Raw genomic sequence first — 22,524 nt, 5'->3', positions numbered from 1 at the left:
CCACCCAAAGACAAGACCCGTGCAAAAATACCCTGCTCGGTACCAAAATACAGGCTCCTTCGGAAATCAGAAAATAAGGATTTAGAAGTAGGACACACTTTTGGAGTAGGAATGGCCCCAGCAACCTTAAATACTCCAGACTTTTAAGAGCAAACGCTCACACGTGGGGGGGAGGGGGCTTCCTCCTTCTTCCCCACCCCCATCCCATGCAATTTAATACCACTCTCAGTCAGGAACCTTAACCTCGTCATTTTAAAAAATGAGATATCTGTGACCCGGAGTGAACTTATTGAGTGTAGGTACAGCAGAGGAAATTCTAGACTCTGAGAGTCCCAGCCTTGAGCAGTGGATCCCATCCCGAACTCGAGCAGGCCTGTGGCCCTTACTACCTGCGCTCTCACAGTGGGAGTGCTGGGATCCACCCGCCTTGACCTCAGACACCGTGCCCTAGCCTTGCCTCGGTGACAGTCCAGGCCTTTCTTTGATGATCGCTCTCTCTCTCTCTCTCTCTCTCTCTCTCTCTCTCTCTCTCTCTCTCTCTCTCTCTCTCTCTCTGTGTGTGTGTGTGTGTGTGTGTGTGTGTGTGTGTGTGTGTGTGTGTCTCTGCTGTGGTCCTCCCACCTTCTGCTAGCTCACCCCATTTTTCCAACTTCTTCACAGTCATCTCCTCCTCCCCACAGCATCCGCATCCACCCACCCACCTCCGCTGCTGCCCTCTGTGGATCTCTCCCTTCCCTCCCACAGTCCCTGCAGTCACTCTGTGCCTGGACTCTGCAGGCCCGAAAGGAGGTCACGCGCTCACACACCCACTCTCCCGAAGCATCACACCGATCAAACCAAGGCACACGGCCCTTTGTTTCATACGCTGGGCCACTTTCCTTGTCCCTGAGCAATCCAGATTTTGCTCAGCGCGCGGGTTTACGAACTCCCCAGGCTCTAGCCCTCCTACTCAGATTTAGAAGGACCTGGGGTTTGATGCGCGATCCTTTACTTTCCCTACGGTCCTATCCTCCCTCTTCGTTACCCCCTTCCCCAGCTGGAGTGTTCGTTTTTGCAACTGGGTCAGCTCCCGCCGAAGCCTTCAGCCCCGCTGCTCGGCTGCCTTTCCCCCGGGGTTCTGTCCCAGGCCGCAGCCACCCCGGCCCAAGGGCCTCACTTCCCAACCCGCGTCGTTCCGCGTCCCCCTCGGTAGCCCCTGCACGCTCCCCCCGCAGTGGCCCAAGCGCTGTGCTCGCTCCTTGATCGCCCAGCGCACAACAGGCTCGGCCGCCCGCCCGCGCGCCACTGTTCACTGGAGTTTGGTGGAATCTCTGCTGACGTCACGTCACTCCGCACACGGAGTCGGAGCCGAGGGAAGAGAGAGGGATGAGAGCAAGGGAGGGGAAAGAGAGTGCGAGACCGAGCGAGAAAGCTGGAGAGCAGCAGACAGAAACTGTCCGCGTCCGCTAGCTTTCACAGCCCCCTGCATAGACCCTCTCGGAACTTGGCACCTCGCGATCCGGGCGGTTCCCCCCCCAAGGCCCGCTCCACGGCGCGGGCTGTGCAGCCCGAGCCTCCACTGCCTGGCGGTCACCCTGGGAAGCGGTGGGACGCGGACACAGCCGCTCTCTCCAGTAGCCGGTAAGTGGAGGCCCTCTCTCCCACAGAGCTGTGAGATAATGCGAGTCTGGAAATTTGTTCCACTTTGGAGAACCTCCGCCCTGTGTGATTTGTGGCTCTCCGGGTTTGTTTCTCCCGAGGTAGTGCAGTTGGCAAACAGATCTTGCAGAGCCCTGTTCCTTTTCGTCCTCAGGCGCAACACTAGAACAATCCCGCCGGGCGTTGAAGTCTAGGGGAAGCCAGACATGGCTGGCATTAAAAAACGAGACATCTTTTTTGAAATTTCGATGCCCACAGGATAGGGAGAAATCCTCCGGCCGAGGATTAGCTGACCCAAGATAAAGGGCCGGCTACAAAGTTTCAGCTACTGGAATAGATTAGTCCCTTCCCATCATTACCCATTGGAAAAAAGAGATTCCATCTTAACTGGCAGTTAGTGACCTCCAAGGCCCAAGCGAATTACCTGGGAGCCAGGCCTAGATGCCAAACCCGCACAATTACTTCGGATTATAAATCCTTTAAATTGATCACCAGTCAACTACAATCTTCTACATCAGGAGATGCATTTTAACTGGATGCACGGAGGCAACTGTTTTGCATCCGGGAACTAACTAAAAGATGCGATTCCAAACGGGGGAAATAGGGTATTTTTATTCCAATTTAATCACCTTCCCAAAACAATTTAGAAATCGAAATGTCCGAGCACCTGGGACATTTTCTTTCTGTTACGTAGGAGTACTGTATTTTATTATGACAAATTAAAATGCAGGAAAACTTCTGCTATTATGAATTGCAGTGTAGGCATTCGTGCATTCTAAACTATTTTAACAAACAAGTAACCTGATTTTAAGAGGTCTCTTTGTATCCTTTTCAGACCATTAATCACAACTAAAGATGTTCTAATCAAATCAACTATCATTTGAAGGCAACTTCACCAAAAATGCATATGCCAATAATTTCACAAAAATAAAGCTCGTAACCAAAATGAATTAAGGATTTGTCTTCTTGTTCATGTGACTGAAAATGAGCGTGGGATTTCTATAATCAAGCTTCAGTTTAAAAAAATTAAGTAGTTACTTCGCTTAAGGGACATTTTGCTTGGCCTCAGCAAAACTACTTTAAGTTATTGCCCTGCTTTGTCCTGTAAGTTGAGTGCAGCTGCCCCTTCCAATGCTCCCGAAGCACAGATTCCACAGAGCTTTAAAGGTAGGCCCTGGCAAAATGCAGAGCTGTCTTAGAGTGGTGCCTTAATTTCCTTAAATGATTACCCACTGCAAATTAATTTACTGGCTAATCACACCAATTTAGTTCATTTAAAACATATGGCCTCATGCTTTTTTATTTTTCAGCTTTCCATGAAATGGTTCTGCTCTGGCATAAGAAAGTAAACGGGAAGGGGTGAAGTGGGGCAGGATTTTTTTTTTTTTTTGAATGATTAGAACCGTGGTTTCTTCTACGGTTTCCTTCTGACGTTTGCTCACGAGAAATTAATTGTAAGCAAACTGCTCTATGTCTGAGGGCTTGCCTGTCTGTCTGGCGAGGGTGGTACTGGGCGTGCTGATTGCTGTGTAGTGCTTCTTAACATGATCATGGTATAGAATGGAAGTTGACCCAAGCCAGATTGCTTGGCATACAAACTCCAACCAGAATGAGAACTTCTGGCATGAGAATAACTTCAAATCAGGGAAAGTCTCCTATCTACAATGTTGAGATTAGCCATCGAAACCATTGTTGTAATCTGGCAGTGAAATTGGTCACACGTTAGCGGCCTTGATAGGACAAGTTTAAGTATAAGCAGATAAGACTTGACCGTCTCTCTTTTTAGAAAAAAAAAAACCTCCCTCAATTATTTCGACTCAGCCCATTTATTAGGCCTGGTCATTACATGGAGCATAAAATTAAAGTTCAGGACTCGGGACTTGGATTGCTGCAAAAATGCATCTCAAAGTCACGAGGGCATGTGGCAGAGAACTAAGGAACACTGTCTTGATCTTCTTTTCATTCCTGGGCTGAAGTCTACCCCTTCTTGGAGGTTTGCTTCCTATGGCTTTGTTTGGTCTTCAACACCAAAGCATGAGAGTAGGGGAGAACGTGTAGGAACTGACTTTACACCCAGGGATCAGGCCTCTCTCTCTCTCTCTGCTGTGTATTTCAGTCCTTAAAAAAATAAATAAATAAAATTGTCTGTAGTTGCCATCTGCAGTGCTGTGGCTACCGGCTAATAATGCAGCCAGTTCAGACATATAAAAAAAAAAAGATTATCGAAATGATGATGACATGCAAATTTCCCTCGAAATTATCATAAGTAAACATTTGAAGTCTGGACTAATAAAATCCCATCTGTGTTACTTCATATCGAGTTAGTAGAAAGCTGTGATAATGAATTTTGTAATATCTCCCGAACAGACATCTCAATCAGGGACTAATCCTGTGATTTTACTGCAGAATCGCTAAATCTGGAGCCGCCAAACTGCTACTTCTGGGCCCACGGGTCCACAAGGATCGGCAGAGTCCCCACCCCGGCGCTCACTAGCTGATGTGGGGGGGAAAGTGCGTGTGGCTCCCCACTCCTGGATCCCCAGGCCTCCACATCGGACGGCCCTTCCTCCAGGCAGTACGACCTTGGCCAGAGTCCCCTAGAGCCTGTGGAGGCTGAGGAGCGTGGAAATGCAACTCTGGCCAAAACTCGGCCCACTGCTCCCAGGCCTGCTTCTGCCCCCTCGACCAGCCTGGCAAAGCCTGCTCCCATCTCTGGCCCTGGGCTCTAGGAGAAATGGACCCTCCGGTTGCAGGCGTACCCTGGTTAGCAAGAGTCAGGAGCGGAGATTCAAGGGGCTTGAGAAGCCCAGCGCCTTCTTTCCTTTCTTGATTTGAAAGCAACCACTCCTTCTAGCCCTCCGCCACCCACCTCTCCCGGTTTGCCTGTGGCAAAGAAAAGGGGCCGCGTCAAAAGCTTGGCTGTCTGAGCTGCGGTTGGAAATTTGAAAAGGATCTAGCTTGCCTGAGACAGGGAAAGGCAGAAACTGGAGGAGCAGCCTCCCCAATGCTGTTGTTGCTTTGGACTTGGCGGCCCCTCCAGAACGCTTGCCCGGGTCTCCGGTCTCCTTCAGCCCATCGTGTATCTCAGCTCTACGATCTTAAATCATACTTTAGGGTAAATAAATGGCTGGATGAGTACCTCTAGGGAAAAGTGTGGCTAAATATGGAAACGCGGCTCCTGGTGGATGAGAGGCCCTAATTCAGCTCGCTCTTGGAGCACCCTTGGCCGAGATTCCCTTTCTTTCAAAATTACAGAAAACGGAGAGAAAGTTGCTTTTGGGGGGACCGGTCAAGCTGTTTCTGGCCTTCTGTAAATGTTTGCTAAGCTCAGACTGACTAGCACCGTATTGAATGGTGATCTTTCTGAAGAGAGGTCCATTCTGCCCACCTTCAATCTGTGTATAAGCTTAAGGTTGTTCTCCTTCCTAGGTGCCCTTGAACATACTCCCCGCAGCTTCTCCAGAAGCCTGCAGTTTTAAAGGCCTTCTAACCTCTGGGCCTTTCCATAAATCCCTCAAGGTAAACATCGGTGCGAGTCCTGAATTCGAGGCTGGGAAGAGCTGCTCGGCTCCCAGGGGCTCTAGGGCGGAAGAAGCGCCCCTGAACCCCAGCATCTAGTAGGCGGTTAACAGCTGGAGCTGATCCTGACCGCCCCACAAGTAGCCGCCTTTGAGCCTCTTGCTCCCGAGGGCCACCACGTCTCAAAGTCGTGCCTCTCTTCTGTTTTGCAGATAACAGGGAATGGAGACCAATTGTCGCAAACTAGTGTCGGCGTGTGTACAATTAGGTAAGAGCCCACTTCTTCTGCCGGGGTCCCTGGAAGGGAGACTGCGCCAAGCTATGGCGGCGAGAGGCAGGGGCTCCGTAGGGAGGCCCCCTGCAACTAGAGCTTTCTCCAGAGGGCTTATCCAAAAAGGAAATCAGACTAGCAGGCCAGCCCAGGCCTTGTCCTTTGGGGGAGGTCTGGGCTCAGGTGATCCAACAAGGCCTGCCCTGACACTCCTCCGGGCTGCCGGTCTGGTGGCATTGGGACAGTACACTGCCCGCACTGGGTTGCCAGGGGTTCCGAGGGTTGGGCATGCGGTCGTTCTTTCTCTAACGGGGTCTTTGCTCTCTATCCTTCTTTCTCCTCCGTCCGGCCTCATCCCCCTAACTCTGGCCCTTGCCCGGGGCGCCTTTCCGCCCCCCTTTGGCATCCCCTGCCACCGCACGTGGGGCGCGCGCACTCGTGGCCCAGGCGTGCAGCCGGCGGCTGTTGAATGTCTCTTCTCCAAAGACTCCGAAATCAAAAAGGTCGAGTTCACGGACTCTCCCGAGAGCCGGAAAGAGGCAGCCAGCAGCAAGCTGTTCCCGCGGCAGCATCCCGGCGCCAATGGTAAGGGGGAGGGAAGCACAGGCCGCGCGCCCGGCTCCCGCCTCCGGGACTCTGGGCCTCCGGTGAAGCCCTGGCTGAAGCCCTGGCGGGCGAAGCTGCTAGAGCCGGTGTGTCCCCGCTGCAGAACTTAGACAATTGGCTTCTGGGTAGAACGCGAAGCAGCCGACCCAGGGACTTTAATTCCTTTCCACAAATTATACTGCACTCCTGAGACCCAACACCTCTCCCTTTTCTCTCTCCCTGTGGTCTGATCCCCTGCGCACGCCCCAGCCTACCACGACCGGCTGCAGCTGGCGTGCAAAGTGGTCCAACAGCGACCTCTGTCGCTCGCCCGGTCCCACTGCACGCAGCACCACCAGGGCCCACCCGGTCCCTGAAGCTCACTGCCATGCCCCACCCAGGCGGGTGGGTGCAGTTTTTGTTTTTTGTTTTTTTGTTTTTTTTTTTTTTCGCGTCAGGCACAGGCTGCAAAGTTGTGTTGAAGGTTCACTTCGGAGGGTCTGGGTAAGGACGACAGCCCTGCAGAGGCCGAGACAGCAACTGTGCGCCTTACACGGGGGCCGCTGGGATTGCGAGCTGTCAGAGAGCCCAGCTGCTGTACTAGCTTCTAGGTCTTGGGCTTGGATGATGTGGTTCCTTGGTTGGCTGATTTCATCCTAGACCAGTCGGCAGGCTTGGGTAAAAGGTTAAAAAATGTTTCCCACACACAGCCAAGGCCTTGGAGAAATAGAAACCTGTCCTTAGATAACGTATTGTGTAAATAAGAGACAGGCCTTCATTTGGAATACATGTAAAATGCGAATTTATGGTTTTTCTGTTCTCCGGGTTTTCCAGGCTCCGTAATAAGTAAGTGCCCAACCGTAGGAGGTTGTTGACCTTTGATAGTGTGAGGAGATAAAACTCCCCACAGCCTTCGGGCCCCTAACCCCCTCCTTCCGGATTAAAGAGTAAGGACACAAGGTAATGTGTGCCAGAGGGGAAATTTGGAACTCCCATGAAGTAAACAAAAAGTATTACTAAGAAAAAAAGAAAAAACAAAGGCTTTCTTCACGTATCTAAGAGGAAAAGCAGCGTTTGTTGAAATAAACCGCCTAAGACAAGTTGCAGCTTCGCGCCGGACACTGCATACATCCCCAGTCATCCTGCTGGGCCAGTTAAACGCTCACTTGTCCGGGATTAACCCCAAGGGGTTAAATAGGGGCAATGCAGAGATAATGTCGGGTGATTTCTGTCATTAAGATTGTGTTAAATTCTTCTTCTGTTTGATAATCGGTCGTAAAAATAAATTATTAGACCGGAGAATGTTTGGGATATGGTTAAAAATCAAGAGCAGCGATGACTCCCGGGGAGAATGCTTTGTGCAAGCTCGGCCTCAGCTCTGACCGGGCCAGGGGAGCTCGAACGTGGCTTCGCAGGGGGCGGGCCGGCCTCCGCATTACAGAGGGCAAGTTACGTCCTGCAGCCCGTGACCCGAAGCCTCGACCCCACCCCCAACCCTGATTTCGTTGACCCAAAGAATTGTTTCTAAGGCTAGGTGGCCGCCTTGAGCTGATAGACTTTCAAAGAGTCCTTGGTGGGATAAGGTCCTCGTAGGTGGTATAAGGTCCTTGTAGGTGGGCAGAACGCGTCCGGAGCCTACGGAGTCTCCACTGCCAAGTGCCGTGGCATTCGCTTTTGATAATAGGGGAAAGAAAGGAAATAGAAAATGATAGAAGGAGAGAGAGAGAGAGAGAGAGAGAGAGAGAGAGAGAGAGAGAGAGAGAGAGAGAGAGAGAGAGGCCTTTACTTGGAGGCCGAATTATTTTAGAGCTTGTATGAAATCCCCACATTACCAAAACATCTGTTTTTCTAAGGGCCGACGAGAAAAATTGCTGTTCAAATGTGTTTAATGGCATTAATTTAAAAGAGACATGTAATGGGAAGAGATACTGAACTGAACACCATAATTTTACTGGTTTTTGTGTGTGTGTGTGTGAGAGAGAGAGAGAGAGAGAGAGAGAGAGAGAGAGAGAGAGAGAGAGAATTGATAGATCGAAAAATGTCATACACAAGTAAGCAAAGCCCCCAGTCACTGCTGGGGGAGGGGTTACAGAGTTAAGTACCTTTTAGGTATTATAAAAATAATTTATGGAAAATGCAAACTTCAAATTCGGATTTATTTTCTGTACGTTTAAGGTTTCTTTTATTTGAAAAAGAAAAGCATGTTTTTAAATGGCATGCAATGACAAAGAGAGAGCCGTGATCGTCAATGATGGCACCTATCTCTCCTCCCTCAAAACCCTGTGCTCCTTAAGGGAGACCCCAGTTCTCACCTGACCTAAGCCAGGTTCCTAGAAGCCCACCATCAGCTTCAAATCTCTGGAAGCAGTATAGGAGTTGAGAAAGTGAGTGAGTGGAGAGATGGCCCTGCACCAGGAGAGGGAGGTATTTTGGCCAGGACTTCAGAAGGGACCAGAGGCCAGCTGAGGACTTCTCGGAGTTTTTTAGGAACTCTTAAATTGGTCTTGACCTTCAGGAAGAGAACAGAGAGCAGAATGTTTGAGAATCGCTGCTGTAGAGTACGGCAGCAGAAAGCCCACAGCGCTGCCCGCTTGGCCTCAAAGCCTGTCCAGTTTGCCCTGGGACGGGCGACCGGTACTTCACCCACTACCCCCTACCCTCAGCCATGCCATTGAATTTTAAATAGTTTTAGCTGGGCTAAAAGTATTCTGATCGCACCAAGCCCCAGATTTTCCCCGCCTAGCAAGGAAACGCTAAGATCACTTCTGATATGCAGTGTCCCCGCATGCCCCATCTCCCAGGGTGCCAGCTCAATTCTTTTGGAAGAGTATGGGTAAACTCTGGTCCTCGACTGGGCACAGTTTCCCTCTTGGGTCCCCACTCAGTCAGAAAACCTTGGCAAAGCTCGATCTGTGTGGACTCCTAATTTAGCCACAAACGCAAACGATTCGGTTTCTCTTGGCCATTATGAAGCCACTTCAATGGGAAACTTTCTGACGAAAGCCACTTAAACCTGCTGTAGCAAAAAATGCAAAATGGTGATGCCTGCGTCAGGGATCTGAGCCATGAGGAAAGAAAAAAAAAAGGTCACCTGTGGAAAAGAGGGGAAATCTTGGCTGTGAGTAGGAGGCAGATAAAGGTGCTGACTCCAGGAGACCTGGGGCTTGAGAAAAGCAAAGCGACAGGAGAACTGGATGGTTGTGGTTACCTACTTTCTTTCCCCCACTGGACACCACCTCCACCACCATTAAACCTGCAGTATTTGGGCAGAAACCGCCTCTCTGCCTGTGGTTCCCAACCCCCAGCCCCAGCGGGAACTGGTACCAGATGTCCAGGTAGTTAGTCCCTGATGATCAGGGGGTGGCCGGTGAGCGAGCGTTCTTTGCAGGTGGCGTTCCTCCCAGCCGCCTCCATTCTCACGGAAAGTTTCTTTAGACCACTTAGGCTGTTCCTCTCCTCACAGACTGCTGTTAATATATGCAGCAGTTGTTAGAGCGACTCCGGGGAAAAGGAAATGTATAACGAAAGCTTATTCGTGAGCAGGAATATACTAATGGAACAATCTGATGTCTTCTTAATCCTATGTAAAAAGCTTTGTCGTCTTCCTAATATTGACTGAATGGGTAATTAATGGCTCTTCATCTAGGCGAATACCCTGTAATCCAAGATAGGCAAAAGACAACAAGCCCAAGTTAGAAGACAAAAGGCCCAACTGCAGCCGCAGGCCCCTCCCCAGAGACTTCAATTGGAAAAGTTTCTTCCCCTGGGAAAGAAGGCAGGGATAGGAGGTGAGACCCACCCTTTCTGGGCTTTGCTAATGCAAACCCTTGACTGCTCAGTCCTCCCGAATATAGCTTTGCTCTCTCCCGCTCTTCTCTCTTTCCACTAAACTTCTTTAAGATGTACCCATCCAAAAGCCATCCAACAATCGCCCACCCCCAAATTGATTAACAACCCACGTGCGACACAAAAGGTCCCTAAGAAGCCTCAACAGGACACTCCCTTCTCTTACTAACCAGTGCTTTAGAGTCCATTGAGACTAAAGCAGTTAGGCGGAAGGAAGAGATCACTGGAGCAAGCACCGGCACAAGTGTGTGCCTGTGTTGAAGAACCATCAGGAGTGATGGAGGCAACTTCTTTGTGAGGATCTGACACGGAGTGCCCAAGATTCTCCCAGCATGTTTTGGGCGCGCTGACATTTTAATTTAAATCTTTAGAGTAATACATTACTAAGGTTACTACAATGAGGTGGGTTCCTTTTTTTTGTCAGCTGACAGCTTTTAAAATATTATTTCGCTAGGGAAATAAAAGCTTCATCTCAGATTATAGGTGGGTATTTTTGGATTTATGTGATTTATGGTCACCATGGCAACTAATGCCGAATGTTAGCTACCAGCATGTCTGGGAGACCAAAAAAAAAAAAAACAGAAAGAAGGGAGAGAAATAGGAAAAAGAGGTGAACATGAACTGGAGAGAGAGGATTGATTTAATCCAATTATTTTTTTAAGTGACTTCAGTTAGTCCCTTACACCTCCCTTTCTCCAAACCTGGATATCTATATTTATTTTCATTTTCCTTCTCTTCCTGCCATTGCTTTTCTCGGCTTTTCCTCTCCTATCTCACTGTTTCTATTTTCTTCTCTCCTTCTCTCTCATCTCCTCACCTCTAAGTCGCATTTAACTATCCCAATCTCCCAGGTCAGTAACACGATGAGTAGATAAGAGCCTAGTAACCCTGCCAGGCTCAGGTGCAAACAAGAGGGCATGAGCTGTTCTTGGGTCAGTAGTGTCAGCGCCCGTCCATCCCCTCAATCATTCCTCTTTTCTCACTGGGCAGTTGGGAATTCTCCCAGTGGCACCCTGATGCTGCCTTAGATTGTCACCCCAAAGCACCTCAAGAGGTTGAACAGTTAAACTGGAGATGGTCGGGCAGAGACGCAGTATGATTGGGCAGAGACGCAGTATGGTTTTATATGGGGCTGCCTTGTCAGTGATCACAAGGGAATCCTCTCTTTTAGCAAGCCCGAGCTTTGGGTTGCCTTTAGCGAGCAAGAAAGATCATCCCCGCTGAAGCTTTCAATTCGAGAGGGGTGGTCACTTTCAAGGGTGTGTGGAGGGATCTTTTCAAGTCTGATATGTTAATAAAGCCCACTCAGTTGAAAGAGAGAAGAAGAAGCCTCTTCTCCAGGTCCGGTGACAGGTTTCCTCTGACCTCTGTGTCTCACACCACCCCCACACACACTCACTCACACTCACAAACACATTCTCTCTCTCTCTCTCTCTCTCTCTCTCTCTCTCTCTCTCTCTCTCTCTCTCTCTCTCTCACACACACACACACACACACACACACACACTCACACTCACAAGCACATACTCTCTCTCTCTCTCACACACACACACACACACACACTCACACTCACAAGCACATACATTCTCTCTCTCTCTCTCACACACACACACACTCACACTCACACTCACAAACACATACATTCTCTCTCTCTCTCACACACACACACACACACTCACTCACTCACACTCACAAACACATACATTCTCTCTCTCTCTCTCTCTCTCTCTCTCACACACACACACACACACACACACACACACTGCCCATCACGTGGCTATGTTCTGGCCAAGCCTGGTCCTTGAGACACCTCGGGCTATGCAGCAGTCCCCTCACCTCCCCACACACACATGCACACACCTCCCTATGGCCTGACAGCTCTGCGAGCCCTCTAATTGAGCCGTCTTCCAGGTGAATTCTGAGAGCAGATCTTTACAAAATTGGAGGATTGATTGATTGAGTCCGAGCCCAGACTCCACCAAAAGGGACTGCCCAGTCCTACCACTCACCAGGGTAGGATGGCCGGAGGGAGTTTGCTCAACTAACGCTAAAGAGTGTGAAATTAAATAAGACTTTAAGACGGGTAATCGGTGGCAAATACCAGCTCAAGACATGCCTGACCCTGTGTCGCGTATTTCCCTCCCGGAGGGTCTTGCTTTGAAGAAGTAAGCAAGAAAACCCAGTTGATTTGACCACTAGTGCCTCCTGACACTAGGCCTCCTTTCCTTGGCCTCAAGGAAGACACATGACTGAACCCAGGCTCCCCCATACCTTCCCCCCCTTTTTGTTTGTTTATTGAATAGAAAATTTCTTTGATGATGGCTGAAGTCACCATCATTTCTAAAGTCAACCAAGAAGAACCCACTTGGGTTCACTGTACTACTGAACTTGCCTAAAGTATGATTTGACTTTCAACTTCTTGCCTATGTCACCCGTGACTGTCTACAAATCTCAAATAGTTGATTACAGCTCCAAACTTGGTCACCACCCTTGAGTCTTCATTGCAAAGCATTCCATGGTCTCCATCACACATGTCTATAACCTACTCTGACATGGTCCTGGGAAGGCTGACATCCTATTAGGACAGGTTGGCATATATACAGCGAGTAGGAGAGGGTCAGCTGACTGTGAAAAATACTTTTTAAAATGTATTTGAATCAGTTGTTTGTGTATGCTCATGTACATACATGTGTGTGCACAGACGTATGTATGAACATACCTCAGTGATATGCGATTCTGGTTTAACTTTGATTAGCATTCTCCGCTTACTGCTTGGCCATCTTTAATCTCTTGACCTCAATGGTTCCGTGCAATCTAAAATGTTTATCTCTTTAGACTTGGCTATCTGTACATCTATACCTTTCCCAAATCTGCCATAATTTGGCACTATGAGGATCAACCACTTATCCTTGGGTTTTCCATCCGTTTGGGGAGGTCTTGTGAAGTCCCCCTCATGTGTGTTTTTCCATATGGATGTTCTACCAGAAGAGTGGACCGGTCAGAGCTTAAGCTGAAAGTCTCTGCATTGAATGCGAGAAGATCTTAAATATATGACTCTTTGCACCTGCTCAGTTCTACAGAAAATCAAGTTTTGCAAAATGTTTCTAGCCTCAAAACCAAACAAACAAATCAACACCAACAAAATATAACACTGTGTCTGACACGTCAGGATTCATACCTTGAGGCAAAGACGAGTATGCCTCTCCAAGTGGAGACTCTTTCATTCTTTGATGCAATGAAGTCCATCCTGAAATGAAGCATTCTGGGCTATGATACTATGACACCTACAGTTGTGCTAAGGTTTAAAAGAAACTAGAATATGATTAGTAAACATATTGGGCAGGAGAGATTCGTATTGACTTAGTTATAGGTCATTCCCTAGCAAGTACATGGGAGAAAATATTTACTTTACACATATACTTTATGATCTTGAGGGAATTAGAGGAAATTCAATAAGAAAATGACTAGAAACATTTAAAACCCTTATTTAAAAGACTTAAGCAAATTAGAGTCTTATCAGATAAAACCCACTACAAATGTAAGAACATTGTCTTCAGTGAAACACTGTGGGGTCTGAGAAGGAGATTGGCCCGCCAAATCTCAGGGATAAAATGCGTCATTTAAGCACCAGATAATGGGTAGAATGTAAATTAATTTAACCTTCTTTACCAACAGACTGCTGGTGGCGTGTGTATAATTTAGTGATGAGGTTGCAGGATGCATGGGACCCAGTGGGTGCAGATCTGCCACCAGGGCATGTGTTCTGCTCCCAGCAGGTGTATGAATGTGTGCTTATGGGCATAGAACGGGGTGAGGCAGAACAAGCGGTTAAAAATTAAGAATGCTGGCGTAAAGCTTATGAAGAAATTTCTCCTAGCAGTCAAATTCTTAGAATGGATTGACAATGGTGTGGCGAGACTGGAAATAATTCTCATATTGGTCTTTTGGGTGGTATTTAAGATGGGAGGGTTGTTGAGAGCATGGTGGGGGAGGAGTAAAAGAGAGACAAGTGTTATAAATATATCTGTAGTCAGCTTCACCTGCTTAGTGCCAGCCTAAGTTCCCCAACCTTGTGAATAAGGAAGGGCTAGGAGGGAATTCACTGAATTTTCCTTATGCCGGCGTTGCAAATCATTGACTGTACCGTCAAACAAATTACTTTCAGAGATGATAACACTAGCTCCACAGTAAAACAATCACCAGTGCAGAAACCAGGGGAGAGGGGTAGATTACTTTGTGCTCTTCAGCCGACCTAGACTAGGAGACAAAAGGGGTGTGTGTGTGTGTGTGTGTGTGTGTGTGTGTGTGTGTGTGTGTGTGTGTTTCGACTAGATCACACCCCGAACCTCCTAAGAGCTAGGTAAGGGCTTCAACACTGAGCAGACTCCTCTCTCCCAGTCAGTCCCACAAAGAATTTTGGGAAAAAAATATTTAAAATTTCCTTTGGAATAAATTTTCCTTTGGAATAATGTTGCACATTGCTGATGGCTCCATAAGCGATCTGTTTTGTTTTTATACAAATGAAAAAGACTTTACTTATCCTAGCTGGGCAGTCCTCTGGTGCGCCCGCCCCCTCCATCCCCCTCACCCCTGCCCCCGGCCGGCCGCAAATCTACTGTTTCTGCCTCCTTGCACTTTAATGATTCAAGAAAGCCTTGAGCTCCCTAGGAAAAGAAAATGATTGTTAAAAATCATCCTTGAAATTGGTCATTTGGCAACGTCCTTAATTGTATGGAAATTCATTAAGGCATATTTTCTATATAATTAGCTCAAGGTTGTTGATTCTACGGGCTAAAGCCTGGATTTGAATCTGATTGATAATAAAGTAAACAAGGGAGTCGAATTTAAAGCATAGCTCTCTCTGGCTAGGACGAACTTAATACAGTGTACGAGGAATGCGAAAGATCTAGGATGTGTCTTAATCAACGTTAAGTAGAATGGATAAGCTCTCAGCATTTCGAAAGCTCTGGGTTAGGGTTTCTCCTCTATTGTGAGTTTTCTGTCTGGGGACTAATAAGCATTACCGAGGACGTGATTTGAGGCGACTTTTTTATTCATGTATAAATCCAGAGTGAGCCACCAAGCAGTTGTTCGACTAAAGTCAAGGTAATTTCCTTTTGACGGGTCCATTTTCTTCTCGATCTCTAATTTATTAGCCTGCTTTTTCAAGACTGTCTTCTTTGCAATTAAAGCTTCCTTAGATTAGCACGATATTCACCTGACAGGCGACTGGGGTGGGGGCGGAATTAAGATGGGAAAGGTGATTTGCTGATTTTATAACTTCATAGCTTTAGGTAGCACATCTGTCCTGGCCCGGGGTGTCGGGGGAACTCTGATGTAGAAATGGATGCGGTGAGACACAAAAGGAAGGCAAAGGGGTGCTTGCAGAACCATATACCTATCGGTCCTCGACTTTCCTTCTTTATTTCCCACCCCTCCGACCCCAAGCCTCCTCTCTCTGGGGACCTTTAACCAAAAGCCGGGTTGCCTTTGGCCGGGCGGGAGCAGAATTCCCAGGAGTGCGCTTGTGTAGCCCGGGTGGGCACAGCTAGGAATTAGTTGGGCCTCACGCTGCTGATAGGTGCAGACAGAACCATCCCTCTGCCGTGGCTCGGGGCCTCGCGATTGGTGTGGAGCCACGTCACTCCGACCCCGAGAAGGGTCTGGGAGGAGGCGGAGGCGGGGAGAGCTGGGGAGGGCCGCCGCAGAGTGACGTCTCGCCACCAGGAAGCCCGCCTCTGGTTTTAAGATGTTAGGCCAACAGGGAAGCGCGGAGCCGCAGATCTTGCTGGTCGCTCGCCGGGGTGTCTGGAGCTGAGCTGCGGTGGGGCCCGGCTCCAGCTAGACGGCCCAAGGGGGTGTGCGTGCGCGCCGCGGAGGGTGTGCTCAGAGGCCCGCGCCGTGGCCGTGGCGGCTGCAGCCGCCGCGGGGGATCTAATATCAGCTACCTGTCCCTGTCACTCTTGACACATCGCTGTCAGGGCTGCAGCGCGGGGGGCGGGCAGAGCGCGCCCGTAACTGTCCTTATTGGAGGGGTATCTGGGGGAGGGAGGGAGGCAAGAAAAGGGTCTTTGCCCATTCTTGTTTCGCTTTGGATCGTGGAAGTCGGCTCCCTAAAGAGGCTCGAAGCGGTTCCCTCCTGCCCACGTCCCCAAGTCTCCGTTGGCCCCCTGACTTAAGGCTGCCGAACACTCTTGGCTGGAGCCTGCAGCTAGAGAAGACCGGGGGAATTTGGCTCGAGGATTCAGCAGGGGTTGCGTCCCCTTGCTCTACCGTCTCTGCTAACACGGGGACACTCGGCGCATAGAGTGCTACCCAGAACTCGCGGCCACCGGGGCTCGGCCGGCCGTAGCCCTGGACTCCTAGGGCGCCGCACTCCCTCGTCCATGAACTGCAGGAAAGGCCCGCTGCCCTTGGAGCACCGAGCAGCCGGGACTAAGCTGTCGGCCGCCTCCTCACCCTTCTGTCACCATCCCCAGGCGTTAGCCATGGCTTCGGTCCTGGCCCCTGGTCAGCCCCGCTCCCTGGACTCCTCTAAACACCGACTGGAGGTACATACAATCTCCGATACTTCCAGCCCTGAAGCCTCAGGTAAGGCGCCGCGCTGTACCACCGACATTTGAGCCCAGCTCCCGGGTGCCTCCTGGTCCTCTTGCTCCCCAAGGAAGTCGCCCCCTCCTGGGGGAGGCGTGGTGGGAGTGGTCGCTCAGTTAGCTCTACGCAGAACTTCCGGGAGCCCGGATTCTAGTGACCCTGTCCCTTTCATTCTGTCCCCCATCGACTTGGTTCCTGTGGCGCGCGTGTAATCCAGCACACGCTACCGTGTCTACCTTGGCCTTCCTTCAGTTTCTTAGGTCACAAATGCCTCAGCATTTTCATCCAAGGGCGTTCAGAGGCCGCCCCACCTCTATCCCTAGTTTCTTGTTGACTTTTATCTCCCAAAGAGTCTCACTCCTTTAAAAAAGTATCTCTAAAACTTAGAAAGGCCTTTGACATATCTCCCTAACCCTTGAAAAGCTGGCCAACTTGCTTTCCTACCTGTATCCCAACATCCACTTTTCTAGCCTTCCAAACCGTAAGGAAATCTGAGCGTTGGGGGGAGGGGGTGTCTGCGTGTTATCTGTAAAACACGTATATGTACGTGTCGTGAAAGATGTGTCTTCTCAGGAGGGCTGTTTGCTTGTGAGTAAAGGCTATAAAAAAATGAATGTACCGCCTCAGTGAGATAAACGCGTAAATAAAACGTGCGGCGCTGGGGGAGGGGAGGAAACGGGGCGCACACACCCACACTTCCACTGCTCACCCCCAGACACAGTGCTCCCTGATGTTACTGAGCCGCCGCGCACAGTCCAGTCCCCCTTCTGCAACCGGGCTCTTCGCGCCGCCTCTGTCTCCCGATCCAGTTTCGAGCTCCCGTTTTGCAAGTGGGAATCTGACCGAAACGGTACGTGTTTCTTTTTGTTTTGTTTTTTCAGAGAAAGATAAGGGCCAGCAGGGGAAGAATGAAGACGTGGGCGCCGAAGATCCTTCCAAGAAGAAGCGGCAACGCCGGCAGAGGACTCATTTCACTAGCCAGCAGCTGCAGGAGCTGGAAGCCACTTTCCAGAGAAACCGCTACCCAGACATGTCCACTCGCGAAGAAATTGCTGTGTGGACCAACCTGACGGAAGCCCGAGTTCGGGTAGGAGACAGTACCCAGTCTGGGGAAACTAGAGGGGAGGCCTTACCAAAGTTCAGACCCTGAAGATCGGGGGTGGCGGTAGGAATGGTGGGTGAAAAGGCAGTTTCGCCCTCTGGGCACTAGTGGGAAGCAATTTTACCAGAAAAGGCCCAAGGCCTCCAGGCGGCAAGTGTGCCCAGGGTTACTACTCCCGGTTCCCAGGCAGAGCGGCTTGCCTGGCGCAGGCGCCAACAGCCTCGCCCGTTCTCTGCCCGGCCACCAGGCGCCCTCCCAAGCTGAGCCGCGCGGGCATTCCTCAGAAAAGGGCATTGTGTTCCCGGCTTGCCGTCGCCAGACGAGCGCCAATAAAATCCCTCCCCGCCAGGAGCTGTGAACAGGCTCCAACCTGTGCGCCTAGAACAAGAAAACCCTCCAGAAACACGCAAGGGTTGGCCTCAATGGGGAACCTTCGCGCCCAGCCCGGACCAGCCTTTTTCTCCCTTCGGCTAGCAAGAGTTGCTCACAGGTCTTTTCAAGGGCGGGTTTTTCAGCCATTCAGACTTCTATCACTCTCTACTACCTAGTTTTGTAATCCTTGGAAGTAATGACTTTTCTACTAGCACTTTTAGGAAGAAAGGAGAAGAAAGACGTTTTAATTTGGTTTATTTATCTTCTCGGGGGAGTTCAGCTCTTTGAAGACTGTACTCACACCCCTCAGTAATTATAGTTATAGATTTATAAAGAGGACTTACCTCTACTCTGTAGCAAATCTGCCCCTTTACGGACTGGCGAGAAAAAAAATGAATGTTTAAATAAATTACCAAGTAGCAGTATCCTTGTTTAACGCCGGTTGGTGGGAATTTCCAAAATTGTTAGGATTCTGAAAGAGGAAAACAGAACCCAGCAGACTCTACAGAGATCGCTGTTTTTATAAAACGCAACGCGGTCTGTGTAGAGGAAAGAAAACAAAGGGGAGTGGAGCAAAAAGAAAGAGAATATTAGACAACAACGAAAATAAAAACCAAAGTGTATTCCCAAAAGCGGAGGGAAGTTAAGCACTTTCAGTGCGGCCCTGCTACAGACTAGACTACGCCGGCTGATAAAGGAGCCGGGAAGACCTGGGTTTTAGTTTAACTGCCGGGAGCCAGCACTCGCGTTGGGGCCGCGTGGTTTTGAGCAAGGTCAGTCTTTCTTTAGCTCTCTTTAGCATCAGGGAACGACGGGCCTTGCACGTATTCTTCTCGCCTGGTCAAAGTTTAGAAGGCCTGGAGAAGAAGAGACAAGTAATTAAAATAAAGACACAATTTGTCTTTCCCTGAAATCCCCGGGGAAAGGCCTCTCACCCCACCCGATTTTCTGCGGCCCTGTTCCTCTGCTGCGGGGTGCTCGCTCCAGTAGCCGCCTTTCGGGAGCTTACTTGTTCCGCCAAGTGCGTGAGGCTTGCTTTTTATAGCAAGAGGAAGGGGGAGAAAAAAGGAAATCAAGAATGAAAGGAAAAGGGGGGAAAAAAGCGGATTAGACGGCTGGGCGCGACAGGGATGTGTAATGTAAAACATCACCAGTGTCAGCTCTGGGCTGCTGGGCCAGGCCTTGCTCCAATACACAAAAGCCGCTGTCTGGGACGACTGGCGGGGGCCCGGTGTGGATTGGAAGAGGGGTTGTGGCGGGGCCACCAGACGCGGGTTGGGGGCTGGCCAGCTTGAGTAGCCTCCCGCAAAGCCAAAAGTCTGCACTAGTCCTGTCCAGAGCTGAGTCCATAGCTAGCGAGGCCTGGGTGGGAGCGCCGTGGTACAATGCAGAAAAAGGGAGGATACGGGACAAGCTGTTTCAGAATTCCCAGTTTGCCTAGCTCCTGAAATTTAACGAGCAGACAAGTAGGTGGTCTTTTGCCTTTTATTTGGTTGTTTTTCTAGGAGAGGAAGGGTGTCGCATCCGTTGGGGGGCAGGGGGGAGGAGAGTGGAGGTACTGGAGGGAAGGGAGGGGCTGTGTGGGAGGAGAGTGGGTGCCCTCCTAGTCCCTCGGGTCCTCATCACTGAATCTGTAGCTTTGGAATGGGGAAGCAAGTTTGCAAGGTCCGGTAAGGGTCCCGTTTGTTTTACAGAGTGTTTGGACCCTAAATAGGGCCTACGTTGGGGACGTGGGGGATCAAGCGACCCATAGGCCCATTTTAGGCTTTCTACTGGGCTTTGTGATACAGCTGGAGCGAACTAGGCCTCAGATCTTTACCCAGGCCGGGAATAAGCACCAATGCATTGTTTCCACTGTTGTCAGTGGCTTGCAGGGCCGTGGTAGCCTGCAGGGACACGGGGCAGCAATAGTGTGACCCGGGTTGGCTTCTTCTAGTACTTTGTATGAGTTTTGAACTAATTGTATCCTCTGTCTCATCCCTTATCCCCACCACCACAGGTTTGGTTCAAGAATCGCCGGGCCAAATGGAGAAAACGGGAACGCAACCAGCAGGCTGAGCTGTGCAAGAATGGCTTCGGGCCGCAGTTCAATGGGCTCATGCAGCCTTATGACGACATGTACCCTGGCTACTCCTACAACAACTGGGCCGCCAAGGGCCTCACGTCGGCATCCCTGTCCACCAAGAGCTTCCCCTTCTTCAACTCTATGAACGTCAACCCCCTGTCGTCGCAGAGCATGTTCTCCCCGCCCAACTCCATCTCATCCATGAGTATGTCGTCCAGCATGGTGCCCTCGGCGGTGACCGGCGTCCCGGGCTCCAGCCTCAATAGCCTGAATAACTTGAACAACCTGAGCAGCCCGTCGCTGAATTCCGCGGTGCCGACGCCCGCTTGTCCTTACGCACCGCCGACTCCTCCGTACGTTTATAGGGACACTTGTAACTCGAGCCTGGCCAGCCTGAGACTCAAAGCAAAGCAGCACTCCAGCTTCGGCTACGCCAGCGTGCAGAACCCGGCCTCCAACCTGAGTGCTTGCCAGTACGCAGTCGACAGGCCGGTGTGAACCGCACCCAGCGCGCGGGGATCCGAGGACTGTCGGAGGGGGCAACTCTGCCCCAGAAAGACTGAGAATTGAGCTAGAAGGTCGTGCGCACTACGGAAAGGAAGAGGAGAAAGAAGATATCGGAGAAAAAGAAGAAACCACTGAATTTTCAAAGAGAGCGCCTTTGATTTCAAAGGAACGCCCCCAAGTGTCTGACATCTTTCGCTAAAAGTATTTCCAACAGTTGTGAGACCGCGTACACCAACAAATGTTTGACTGGATATGACATTTTAACATTACTATAAGCTTGTTATTTTTTAAGTTTAGCATTGTTAACATTAAAATGACTGAAAGGATGTATATATATCGAAATGTCAAATTAATTTTATAAAAGCAGTTGTTAGTACTATCACGACAGTGTTTTTAAAGTCTAGACTCTAAAAGAAAGCATGTTATACAGAATCGGCTAGAATTTTTCGCTTGCGAGCAAAGGAATGTATATACTAAATGCCACACTGTATGTTTCTAACATATTATTATTATAAAAATGTGTGAATATAAGTTTTAGAATAGTTTCTCTGGTGGATGCATTGTTTCTGAAACTGCTATGTACAACTATCCTGTGTATAACATTTCGTACGATATTATCGTTTTACTTTTCAGCAAATATGAAAAAAAATGTGTTTTATTTCTTGGGAGTAAAATATACTGCATACAAATTGGTCTGGATTCTTTCTCCCTTTCTCTGTCACCTGGCCAGGGTGCCTCAGTCACTGCCTCCTAAACAAACCAGTTTCCTCTGCCTGCCTAGTCAGACAGACAGGCAGTATTTAAATTCAGTTAGACATAGGTCTAGCCATTTCTCAGAAACTAAGAGAGGGAAAGAAGGGCACTGGGGAGGTGGGGAGGCTGCAACTTGCTGTGTGCCTTGGATTTTTCTTTGGCCTAAATCCATAAAATGCCATTGTCGTTAGCAAAGAATACCAGAGAAGGCAGAAAGGTGAAAGAAATTTTGAAGTACCTCAAGCAGCTTGGAATGATTCCTAGCTTACTCAGTCAGAGGGGAAACCACACCTCCAGTAAACTGTTCCGGAGAAATACGGGAGTGGGCACATGCACAGTTTATATACATAAACTTCTTAGAAGGAACACATCTATAATAAATTCACAAGGAAACACCTTCAGTTCAAAATATTTAGGCCTCCACGTTTATCTCTGCGGCTTAAGTAGAGAGATCCTTCATTTATATTGTATTACTATTTCCAAGTCCTTTGGAGACATTAAAAGAAACAAAGACTATTTCTAATAACTCCAGCCGTTTCAGTGTGTCAAAGAACCCAGGGGTCGGAGGGTGAGAGTGGAGTTTCCTGAGTCTTGTAGAGCAATATGTAGTTGAGGCAAAGGTCATGATCCCTGTGTTTTGTTTTAAATAATATTGACCCATTAATTCTAAACCTGCTTGTTCCTGAAATTATACAGGATTATAGTTTGCAAACTGCAGGACAATGAAGCAAATCAAGATGAATTACAGCTTGGGCCCTCCCCCATCCTCTGACATCTAAACAGGGACTGGGGTCCATGTGAGTGTCGGAAAGAACTTTTAAGCCCCGGCCTCCTCCCTTCCAGCGCTGCTGCGTTTTTTAGCTCCTTTTTGTTCAACGTGAAATTTGATTTTGTAACCAATAGCTGCAAAAAAGGCTTACTCCAACCAGAAGACTTCATGGCCTAGGCGCTGGGAGGGTCACCAGAGGGTGTGCTGAGACCTTTTGTTATTCTTGCCCCCACCCCACTCAACCCCCCACTAAGTATGCTAGGACAAACAGCAGCCAGGGAACTCGTATTAAAAAGTGGCCTCCGGTTCTCCGAAGCCGAGAAAGCCGGTGTTTTTTACGCTTAAGTTCTTTTCATCTCACCGAAACTCTACCTAGGAGCTTTCGGAGCTCAGACACCGAGTCTTTGTTCTGCGAAGATCTGCCGCTGCCACTTAAACAGGCCGCAGATAATATCCCCAATTTAAGATCAAGTGCCCCGTGAACATTAACTTTCTTCTTTCTT

The 22,524-nt window shown here is 49.3% G+C and overlaps 1 protein-coding gene across 3 annotated transcripts; it reads left to right on the top strand.

Moving 5' to 3' along the window:
* Positions 1 to 1,257: 1,257 nt before the first annotated feature.
* Positions 1,258 to 21,180, top strand: Pitx2 (paired like homeodomain 2). Of its 3 annotated transcripts, XM_075981357.1 has the most exons (5): positions 1,258 to 1,620; positions 5,370 to 5,425; positions 5,876 to 6,013; positions 17,335 to 17,540; positions 19,927 to 21,180. In XM_075981357.1, exons 2-5 carry the CDS (start codon positions 5,380 to 5,382, stop codon positions 20,488 to 20,490), a joined length of 954 nt encoding a protein of 317 aa, XP_075837472.1. In that variant the 5' UTR covers positions 1,258 to 1,620; positions 5,370 to 5,379; the 3' UTR covers positions 20,491 to 21,180. The 3 variants fall into 3 exon arrangements, with proteins under 3 accessions (XP_075837472.1, XP_075837473.1, XP_075837471.1); XM_075981358.1 differs by lacking the exon at positions 5,876 to 6,013 and having other exon boundaries at positions 1,260 to 1,620; XM_075981356.1 differs by lacking the exons at positions 1,258 to 1,620; positions 5,370 to 5,425; positions 5,876 to 6,013 and adding an exon at positions 15,586 to 16,450.
* Positions 21,181 to 22,524: the final 1,344 nt, after the last annotated feature.

Source organism: Microtus pennsylvanicus, chromosome 7, assembly GCF_037038515.1.
Source record: "Microtus pennsylvanicus isolate mMicPen1 chromosome 7, mMicPen1.hap1, whole genome shotgun sequence".
Classification (NCBI taxonomy): domain Eukaryota; kingdom Metazoa; phylum Chordata; class Mammalia; order Rodentia; family Cricetidae; genus Microtus; species Microtus pennsylvanicus.
This window is presented reverse-complemented; position numbering and strand designations above follow the sequence as displayed.

What these genes read in the sequence shown, in the direction of transcription:
- Pitx2 (XM_075981356.1), top strand. Translation starts at nt 16,246, where the DNA reads ATGAACTGCAGGAAAGGCCCGCTGCCCTTGGAGCACCGAGCAGCCGGG. An exon ending in TTCCAGCCCTGAAGCCTCAG is followed by an intron (nt 16,451 to 17,334) that starts GTAAGGCGCCGC and finishes TTGTTTTTTCAG; the next exon opens with AGAAAGATAAGGGCCAGCAG. An exon ending in TGACGGAAGCCCGAGTTCGG is followed by an intron (nt 17,541 to 19,926) that starts GTAGGAGACAGT and finishes CCACCACCACAG; the next exon opens with GTTTGGTTCAAGAATCGCCG.